Here is a 9,651-nt window from a genome sequence, read left to right on the forward strand (position 1 = left end):
CCTGCGGAAGTTTGCGCCGCGGCCACCTGCTGGTCTCGTTCCTCCCAGGCCGGTCCGCAGGGTCGGGTCATTCTGCCGGGTGGGTCCCAGCTCCGTGCAGGGCCCCCGCGGCTGCCTCCCACACCCCCGCTGCGCCACACTGAACCCCGGACTAGCCCCTCGGAGTGCTGCTGCGACCGAGCACAGTGGGTTCGCAGTGTCCGAGCCAAAGGAACACAAGTCCTGTTCGAAGACAACGTTTTTGCTTTTATTCGTGACAAGTAAAGGAGGCAGGGGGCTCATTCCCGAAGCTGTTCCTTGTATACTATTTTGTTAATTACATGTTGCTGTCGTCTTTGCAGTTGGTTAAACTTACCCCGTTGGGGTTCAGGTCAAACCCCTCTGCAAGATCCTGTGCGCGGTTCTAGCATAAAGTAGAAAAGCATAGTAGGATCCGCCCCGCCCTTGAGACACTTGTCCTCCCCAACACTCCCCTGTGACCCAAACCAGGAGGGGCTCCTTCTTCCAGCTCCTGGCACGGGCCTGCACTTGATCCACTCTCTCCATTCCTGGGGTCACCTCCCTGGTTGGGTGACCGTCACCTTCGATGTGGAATAGCACAGAAGGCGGTGTGGCCTCCATGGTCACTGGTGTGGTCTTCAAAAACTGGGACTTGGACCGGGGCAAACCTCTGCTTCAGACCGCCTGGGCCTCCCTGACGCCCTCTAGCCTCACTGGCCTGCAGCTCTGGATGTCGCCCTGGGGCCCCTCGCCAGGTTCCAGCCCAGGCGGTCCCTCCAAGGGCACTTCCCTGACCACCTGCTGAAGTCCCTCCCCCTCTCCCGCCACTGGGGTCTGCACACGCTCTGTAGTTATGTCCATCTTACAAGTGCCCGGCCTCTGGGCAGACCGAGGGCACTGGGGGCAGAGACCGTGCACACGGCTCTCCAGGGAGCACTCACATGTGGCGGTCGGTCAATGAACGAGTTGATAAGTGCGATGCCGGCAGCCCCTCTGTTCAGGACGCCTTGAACCCAAGGTGCCCTTGGAGCCCTGTTGTACTGCTGCAGCTTCTCTCCCTGACGCATGGGTCCTGTCCTCCCCTCCACCCGGCAAACACCTCCCCGGTGCTCACGGTGGCCTTCCCCCCCGCTTGGCGGGCGCCGGGGGCTCTCCTTCCTCTTCTCAGGGCTGGGCCACGTGGGTGCCCAGGAAGCGTCCCAGGGGATGCCCAGAGGGACCCGGGAGGGTCAGGGACCCTGCGGGGACTCCGCGCCACCTCTTTGCCCGGATGCCTCACTTAGCTCTTTCTGGAGTTGAGACTCTGTTTTCTTTCCAGTTTTCAAATTTGCTGGGGACGGTGTATCGGCGTGGCAACTTGAACTTTACGTGCGATGGAAATTCAGTCATCAGCCCCGTGGGAAATAGAATCACTGTGTTCGACCTTAAAAAGTGAGTATGCTGCAGCGGTGCTAACAGTCGCGAGCATTGTCGTTCGCTTGTAGAAATCCGGTGTTTTCTTCAGTTTCCTCTTACAGGACCCCATTAATTAAGGTCACAGGGTTCTGAGTCGGCGGGTCCGTAGTGGAGGTGGTTGTGGTGTCCCAGCCTCTGCCTCTAGTTCCTGAGCTAAAGCTCGTGTTGTCACTTTCAAGGCAGACGTCCCGGGTCACTCGCTAAGCTGTGGGCAGGGCACTGGGGGCGTGGAAGCACCCTGGACCCCGCTTGGTGGCGCAGTGCTCCACGCTCCGTTCCCAGTGTCCTGACCCAGCACCGGACACGCTCCTTTCTGAAGGAGGGGACTCCTGAACGGCCGTCACCCCCAGACCGCTGCGGCCTGTGGAGAGCCCCCTGTCGCAGAGGTTGCCTGGGCCCCTGCCCCTCTCTGCAGGCCTCACTGTCCCTAGGGCAGTGCCCAGGGCCAGCTGCTGGCGCGGTCGTTACTGTCTGTTGTTTAAACGACATCTGACAGGGGCTCTCTAGAGTAGCAATCAACGTTTGTTGAAGAAAATTTGGAAAGTAAAGAATGAAATCCGAATCTAACCCAATGGTTACTTGTTTTTCCATTTTGCACATTTTCCAATTTCTGTAAAACCAGTTTTTCGTCAACGTGCTGTCCTTGTGGTTAGTCCCTTCTGTCGGGCAGTTGGCGTGTTCCCCGGTGTCCAGCTTCACACGTCTGCAGAATCCTCTTGGGATGCGGGCCCAGAGGCAGAGCTGACGTCGCCAAAGCCCATTTCTGAGGTTTTGGGACGTCGTCTTAGTTCCCGTCCCTTCAGCAGGGATTGAGGATTAGTGATGAGCTCTGGCTCAGCGGTGCCACCAGACAGGAGGGGCGTGTCATGGTGGCACGCGGGCTGGTAGCCCAGCCTCCCTTCTGATGACACGAGGCCAACTGCATGGCTCTGGTTTTTTCTCTCAGCAACAAGTCCAACACTCTGCCCCTGGCCACTCGGTACAACGTCAAGTGTGTGGGGCTGTCCCCGGACGGCCGCCTCGCCATCATCGTCGATGAAGGTAACTGCTCTAGGCCAGGAGAGGAGACGGTGGCCCAGGGTGGTGACCGATGACATAGGTGGGAGGGGTGGGTGTGGGCGTCAGGTAGACGAGGCTGACCCCAGGTCCTGCTGGCGGTCTCGGCCCGCCCAGTCCTCCCCGCTGGGCGCGTCCTCATCTGGGGCCCTGGCGTGTGGGCGCGTGTGGGTGGGTGTGCCCGGGCCCTGCCCCTGCTCTGTGCCCCTGGCATCGGGGGGCTGGGCTTCCTGCGCGGGGGGCTCGCTTTGCGGAGTCCTGCTGCCCGTAGTGGAAGCGCGCAGAACCTCACTGCGTTGCAGCTGCGTGTCGGTGGCCGCGTGCTCGCTAATGTCGCTCCCTGCAGGGGGCGAGGCGCTGCTGGTCAGCCTGGTGTGCCGGTCCGTGCTCCACCGCTTCCACTTCAAGGGCTCCGTGCACAGCGTCTGCTTCTCCCCTGATGGCAGGTACGGGGCCCGGACAGGGCCAAGGCCCAGGGTGCCGCTCCGCAGGGTGGCACACAGGCGGCCCCTCCCCTCTCCTGCTCCAGGGCTGCTGTTCCAGCGGGCGTGGCCCTCCCGGGGCTGTGACGGAGCTCTGGGCTTCAGACTCACAGTGAGGAGCATGTTTTGTGGGCAGGTTCAAGGCCCCAGGGGAAGAGAGCTTGTTCCCAGGTTGGTCACCCCTCGCTGGCCCAGTTGTGCGTTGGAGGGGCGGCTCCAGGTGCTGGCCGTGAGCCCACCCCTGTCCCACTCAGAAACCCCCTAGAGCGGCATCCAGCGCCCCGGGGCGCTGTCATGCAGGGCCCACCTCTTCCTCTCGGTTGCACCCAGAGGGCTGTCTGAGCTTGTCCTGGCCTTGGTGACTGGCCGGTGGGGCCTCTGCTCTGCGCAGAGGTGTGGCGGGGCCCGCACGGTGTGTCCAGTTCTTCCCTGACTGTCCACCGGCCTCCTTTGGCCTGGATCCCTGTAGGAGAAGAAGGGACTCGGGGCGGATGAGAGGCAGGCCCCCAACTTTGCCTGTCGCAGGAAACTGGCCTCAGAGCAGATAGGCTGTCCTCCCAGAGGCCCCGGGCTGGCCTCAGGCCTCGCCGCTGTTTAGTATCAATGGCTCCCATTTCTGCCATAGGAAGTTTGTTGTCACGAAGGGCAACATCGCTCAGATGTACCACGCCCCTGGGAGGAAGCGAGAGTTCAACGCTTTCGTCCTGGACAAAACCTACTTTGGACCCTATGATGAGACCACGTGCATTGACTGGACAGATGACTCCCGGTGAGGCCAGGGATGGGCCGAAAGGGACACCTGTACCCAGCCACTTGTGGTGAAACGCAGGGTGACTGTTGTTGCACCCCGCAGTTTCTGCAGTGGCCTGTCCTGAGCCCCCTGGGGGCGGGATGCAGGGCGGGATGCAGGGCAGGCTCCCAGGGGTGGCGGGGGGGTGGGTGGGTTGGGTCCACACCACCTGCCATTGGCCACTGAAACCAGGGAGCAGAACCTGATCCCTGATGAACTCTGTCTCAGCGTGTGGGCCGAGTTCATGCCGCCAAGTCTGCGGAGCCGTGGTTGGCGTTGGTGGCTCCTCCCAGCCTGGGTGCCAGGATTGCCTGTCCTCTGAGGGCCAGCAGGCAGTGGTCAGCGGGACCGGGGGGTCTGTGGAGGAAAGGCGGGCTGCCCCAAGGCCAGGCCTCCCCCCTCTTCAGAGAGGCAGAGGCTGTTCCCAACGGGTTCTGTTTCTGCCATAAGCAGAGTTCGCTCTGATGGGGTCTCTGGTGGGTCGGGAAGGTGTGAGGAGCAGGCTCCCTAGGCAGCACCGAGGGCTCGCGGGTCAGTGCTCGGTGCTTCTCTGGCTGTCCCCTGCGAGAGACTGCTTTTTGAGGAAGGACAGTGACACACATCCACCAAGACTCCTGGTCCCAGGAGATGCACAGATGGATTCAGTCAGCACCCCTGACTGTCTCCACGTGTCACCCTGGAGTCTGCCCTGGGCTTGGGGCGGCACTGGCTGGGGGCCCCAGGGATGAGCTGTGTCCTTTCTGTCCAGGTGCTTTGCAGTGGGAAGCAAAGACATGTCCACGTGGGTGTTTGGGGCCGAGCGCTGGGACAACCTCATCTACTACGCACTAGGGGGACACAAGGACGCCGTGGTGGCCTGCTTCTTTGAATCCAGCAGCCTAGATGTACGTCCCTGCACCCAGGACCCCTGGAGTCACTGTGTCCTGAGTCACAGCCACAACTAGGGTGCTGGGCCCTCCCCCCAGGTCCTCGCGGGTCTGCTGGGGACTCGGCAGTGGCCGCGGGTTGCCCGTTGGGAGTCATCCCTCCCACTGCACAGGGGCAGGCTTCGGCGGAAGGAGCGTGGCTAAGACAGCGTTCCTGTCTCGGCCGCCTGTGCTCGGTGTGGGCTGCGGATCAGGGTGACCCACAGCCACCTGTGTGTGTCTCTCTGCAGTTATACACGCTCAGCCAGGACGGGGCCCTGTGTGTGTGGCAGTGTGACACCCCTCCGGAGGGCCTGAGGCTGAAACCCCCCAGGGGCTGGAAGGCAGACCTGCTGCGGAGGGAGGAGGAGGGGGACGAGGACGAGGAGGACGGGGCGCAGGAGACCACCATCCGAGGGGAAGCCGTGCCGGCCACGGAAGACCAGCAGGGCAAAGTGAAGTACTCTCGGCTGGCCAAGTAGGTCCCCACCCATCGGGATAAACTGGGGTGCTCCTGTGGGCTCTTGGGCCTCAGAGGGACCCGGGCCATCGGGTGAGGACCCAGAGGCACGGTGACCAGGCCGTTCCTCTGCAGGCTGGGGAGGCTTAGGAGGGCAGAGCCACGGGCACAAAGCAGCGGGGTGTCCGAGGGGCCGAGGGGCAGTGCGGTCAGGGCTGCCGCCTGCGTGGCCCATGGGTCCCGGGCGGGGCCATGTGACCAGCCTAGCCCTCTGGTCCTCCTTCCACAACTGCTCTTTCCCCTGTCAATGTAGGTACTTTTTCAATAAAGAAGGAGATTTTAACAACTTGACAGCTGCGGCGTATCACAAGAAGACCCACCTCTTGGTCACTGGTTTTGCTTCTGGAATCTTCCACCTCCACGAGCTCCCGGAGTTCAGCCTCATCCACTCCCTGAGGTGGGCGCCTCTGCTCTGGCGGCTGTGGTTTCCCGCGCGCGCGAGTCTGCCAGGCCGATGGCAGAGCGGGCAGAGGCCGTGCTGTGCCCGCCCGTACCGCTGGCCCTGGAGTCCGGGGTGGCCACACAGGCGGCCTCCTGAGACACCGGCCCTCATCTTCGTCCTGGCCAGGTGGCGAGGGATTGGAGGGAACTCAGGTGATGCTGTCCCAGTCCCCAGCTCAGACACACAGTCTCCTACCCTGGGCTTTGGCCCCATGTGTGGGGTCGTGTCATTTATTTTTTATTTTATTTCATTTTATTTTATATTTTACTTTTTTATTTTATTTTATTTATTTTATTATTTTTATTTTATTTTCTTAGGTGAGGCAACCCTTGGTTGACCTCACAGATTGCAAGTACCTCGTCAGCTTACAATCCCTTATTTTTTGTCTTTTTATTTTATTATTTATTTTTACGCCTACAGCACCTGGCCTTCCTAGGCGGTCTCCCATCCAAGTACTGACCAGGCCCGACCCTCCTGAGCTTCCGGGATCGGACGGGACCGGGCGTGTTCAGGGTGGCGTGGGCCGCAGACCATTTTTATTTTTCATTTTTGTTCTTCCCCTTCTGTTTTGCATCTTTGGGACATAGAGAAAATGAAAATACCAGTTTCATAAAATCATACAGCCTCGTGGCTTTGAACACGGGCACCGCCCTGGGTTTTCTGGCTTTAAGTGTGTTGAGTTGTTTGCGCCCCTGAGCCGGTAGGCAGAGGGGAGGCCCAGGCGCCCCAAGGGTGGGGTGGGGCTCTTCCTGAGCTCACCAGCCCTGCTTCCCGCTTTTCCTTCAGCATCTCAGATCAGAGGGTCGAGTCCGTCGCCATCAACAGCTCCGGGGACTGGATCGCTTTGGGCTGCTCAGGTCTGTCTTTCCGCTGGGTTGTGGCTGGGTCGTGAGGACGGGTCGGTAGTCCCGCGCTCAGATGCCTGCCTGTGGTCCCACCGCGGCCCCCGGCCCTAGGAGATGGGCGTGAGCGGGGCCATGCGGGCAGGGCACGTCAGTGGGTGGCACACGCGCAGAGGACTGGTCAGTGGGACTCGCAGAACAAAGGCACTCCTGGCGGGCTGCAGCAGGCCACACAGTGGGTCTGCCCTGCCCACAGGTGACTCAGGAGGTTGGCTCTCCTCACTGGGTCCCCTCGCATGGGTGGAAGGCTGTGGCAGGTGCCTGCCTTGGTGGGACGGGCGATCAAGGTAGCAGCATGAGTCAGGGCCACACAAGCCTACCCGGAATCTCGAGCAGTCAGTGCCCCCGGCCTGCAGGGCCAGCCGTCGTGTGTGGTCCCCAGCCCCCCGCCCCGTGTGCTCCGCAGGCCTGGGCCAGCTGCTGGTGTGGGAGTGGCAGAGTGAGTCCTACGTGCTCAAGCAGCAGGGGCACTCCAACAGCATGGTGTCCCTGGCCTACTCCCCCGATGGGCAGTACATCGTGACCGGCGGGGACGACGGCAAGGTGGGGCTGTGCCGCTTTGGGATTGGGCTGGTCAGTGGAGAAGGAGGAGCGTGGCCTGGGTGGGAGGAGCTGTGGGCATCCTATCCTCACCTCCTGGCCGGGGCGCTGGGACACTGTGGCCAGGCCCTGGCTGCAGCCTTCAACCTGGAGCCCTGGCTTCGTCTGGGCTGGTGAATTTAGCTGGGTCTGTGTAGAGAGGGTTCAGGTGTCCGTCCGCTTTTTTGGCTCAGGGTCCTGTGCATCTGCAGTTGCTTAGCTGAGGGGTCTATGGTACTAGCAGCTGCCATCTGATGTGGGTGGGTGCTTGCTGCACTTCCTGGGGTGCCGTAGAGCCCTCCATAACCCTCCAGATGTTTCTCATGGGGTGAGGGAGACGGGCAGACGGCCTCCCCACACCTGGGTACCTACATGGGACCCATGTATGTGGGGGGTCCCTGCCTGGGCCCACCACTCCTCACGCGCCCCCCACCGTAGGTCAAGGTGTGGAATACCCTCAGTGGCTTCTGCTTCATCACTTTTACGGAGCACTCGAGCGGGGTCACCGGTGTGACCTTCACCACCACCGGCTACGTCATCGTGACCTCTTCCATGGATGGGACCGTGCGGGCCTTTGACCTTCACAGGTGACCTTGCGGCTCAGAGTAGGTCGTCCCTCTGCTGTGCTGTGAGAGGCGGGTTGAAGTCCGAGCTTGTTGGGAAGCACGCGGTGGAGGCAGAGGCTCGGGGGTGAAGCCCTAGCACTGGGGCCCCAGGAATGCACGAGGTGGCAGGTGGCAGGGACCAGGGCCGGCGACACCAGCCCAGGACGGCATACCGGAACTTCCGCACCTTCACGTCCCCACGGCCCACCCAGTTCTCCTGCGTGGCAGTGGACTCGAGTGGGGAGATCGTTTCTGCCGGGGCCCAGGACTCCTTCGAGATCTTCATCTGGTCCATGCAGACGGGCCGGCTGCTGGAGGTCAGCCGCTCATCCCAGGCGGCGTGCTCTGAGGGGGCCGGGTGGGTGGGGGCCACACGCCACATGCTGTGAGGGCACCTCCAAATGGCCCAAGGAAGCCAGTGGGGCGGAGGTCACCGCTGGTGCGTGTCTTCTGGCCTGGCCTGCCCACCCCCCCATTCCACGGCCTCGGCTGCTCAGAGGGGCCATGTCTCCACAGCCACAGTCTGCACGTTTGGTCCAGTGCAGGCCGCCCACCGAGGCGCTCACCTCTTAACCCTCCCTGTGAATGGCTGTAGGTCTTGTCCGGTCACGAGGGTCCCATCAGCGGTCTGTGCTTTAGCCCGACGAAGTCGGTCCTGGCCAGCGCCTCCTGGGACCGGACGGTACGTCTGTGGGACATGGTGGACAGCTGGAGAACCACAGAGACGCTGACCCTGACCTCCGACGGTGAGCTGCGTGGCGGATCTGGCCAGCAGGAGCTGTGACCCGGACAGGCCTGGTCTCTGTGCCTGTTCTTCCCCCCAGGACCCCCTGTCGGGTTGGTGGCCCAGGCATGTTCCTTGGTGTCTGGCTGTCCCCCAGGAGGGCAAGCTGGGGCTGGGGCTGCAGCTTCCTGCCACTTTCTACACTTGCCGGTGGGTTCACCGTTGTCCCCGCGAACACTGGGTAAGGGAGGCCCCCCATGGCCAGGCTGGGTGGGCCCCGCTGCCTGGAGTCCCGTGGCCTGTGTTTAAGCTTGCTAGGCGTGGGCGTCCCCTGCATGGCTGCTGTCCCCTGCGGGCAGCGTGGATTGGTCAGAGCCGAGACCGACTGCTGTCTGGTCCCAAACATGTTTGCTGGCCGCGGGACTCGCAGGTGTCTGCGGGGCGCTCCGCTTACCGCCGCCTGGCTTCGGTTTGGGCTCAGTGGCCGGCGCCTCACGTCCTCGTGGGGCCTCTGCACCGACCTCCACCTCCACTTACTCTGTTTCCAGTCTGTCCTGCAGTTTTCTTGGAACGGCCTTTGCCGTGACCTCTGTGTGACTCTTGTCTGCCTGGCCTCGACCGCACCCTGCACCCTCCCACCAGGCTGGTCCTGCTCGGCCCTGCCGTGCCCATCCTGCGGCAGCTGGGGCCTGTCCACATGTGCAGCCACATGTTTCTGAGCTGCGGGTGCTAGGGCCCGGGGCCTCCCTGGAGACCTGGAGCTTCTCGAGGAGAGCCTACACGCCCCCGTCCCCACCCTCCCCTGGACCGGTCCCTCAGGGAGCCAGTGATGAGGGCCAGCAGCACCGTGGTCCAGCTGGTGGAGCCCAGGGCCTTTCTCAGGCCCCGATTCTGCATCTCTTCGCAGCTCTGGCTGTGACCTTCCGCCCCGACGGTGCAGAGCTGGCTGTGGCCACCCTAAACTCGCAGATCACCTTCTGGGACCCTGAGAACGCCGTGCAGACGGGCTCCATCGAGGGCAGGCACGACCTCAAGACGGGCAGGAGGGAGCTGGACAAGATCACCGCCAAGCACTCGGCCAAGGGGAAGTGAGTGCCTCGTCCGTCTACTGCAGGGCTGTGAACATGGGGCGCGGGCGACCTTCTGAGTCGGCCCCCCGAAGCTCAGGAGCCTGCTCAGCAGAGGGCGCTC

General features: G+C 62.5%; 1 protein-coding gene and 1 pseudogene across 2 annotated transcripts in view; one reads left to right on the plus strand and one right to left on the minus strand.

Moving 5' to 3' along the window:
- Positions 1-7: 7 nt before the first annotated feature.
- The window catches only part of PWP2 (PWP2, small subunit processome component), a 16,225-nt gene continuing 6,581 nt past the window's right edge, over positions 8-9,651 (plus strand). Inside the window, exons 1-13 of one of the 2 annotated variants that reach the window (XM_025040301.1) lie at positions 8-1,431; positions 2,402-2,496; positions 2,858-2,957; positions 3,619-3,762; positions 4,532-4,667; positions 4,940-5,166; positions 5,462-5,605; positions 6,437-6,507; positions 6,959-7,095; positions 7,570-7,719; positions 7,907-8,053; positions 8,332-8,482; positions 9,368-9,548. In XM_025040301.1, the coding sequence (XP_024896069.1) occupies positions 1,271-1,431; positions 2,402-2,496; positions 2,858-2,957; positions 3,619-3,762; positions 4,532-4,667; positions 4,940-5,166; positions 5,462-5,605; positions 6,437-6,507; positions 6,959-7,095; positions 7,570-7,719; positions 7,907-8,053; positions 8,332-8,482; positions 9,368-9,548 (1,844 nt within the window). In that variant the 5' untranslated portion in view covers positions 8-1,270. Of the gene's footprint in view, positions 1,432-2,401; positions 2,497-2,857; positions 2,958-2,977; positions 3,165-3,618; positions 3,763-4,531; positions 4,668-4,939; positions 5,167-5,461; positions 5,606-6,436; positions 6,508-6,958; positions 7,096-7,569; positions 7,720-7,906; positions 8,054-8,331; positions 8,483-9,367; positions 9,549-9,651 lie in introns of those variants that run through there. The other variant, XM_025040302.1, reaches the window with a different exon arrangement.
- Positions 6,062-6,181, minus strand: LOC112471653 (annotated as a pseudogene).

Source organism: Pteropus alecto, unplaced genomic scaffold (assembly GCF_000325575.1).
Source record: "Pteropus alecto unplaced genomic scaffold, ASM32557v1 scaffold339, whole genome shotgun sequence".
NCBI classification, from domain to species: domain Eukaryota; kingdom Metazoa; phylum Chordata; class Mammalia; order Chiroptera; family Pteropodidae; genus Pteropus; species Pteropus alecto.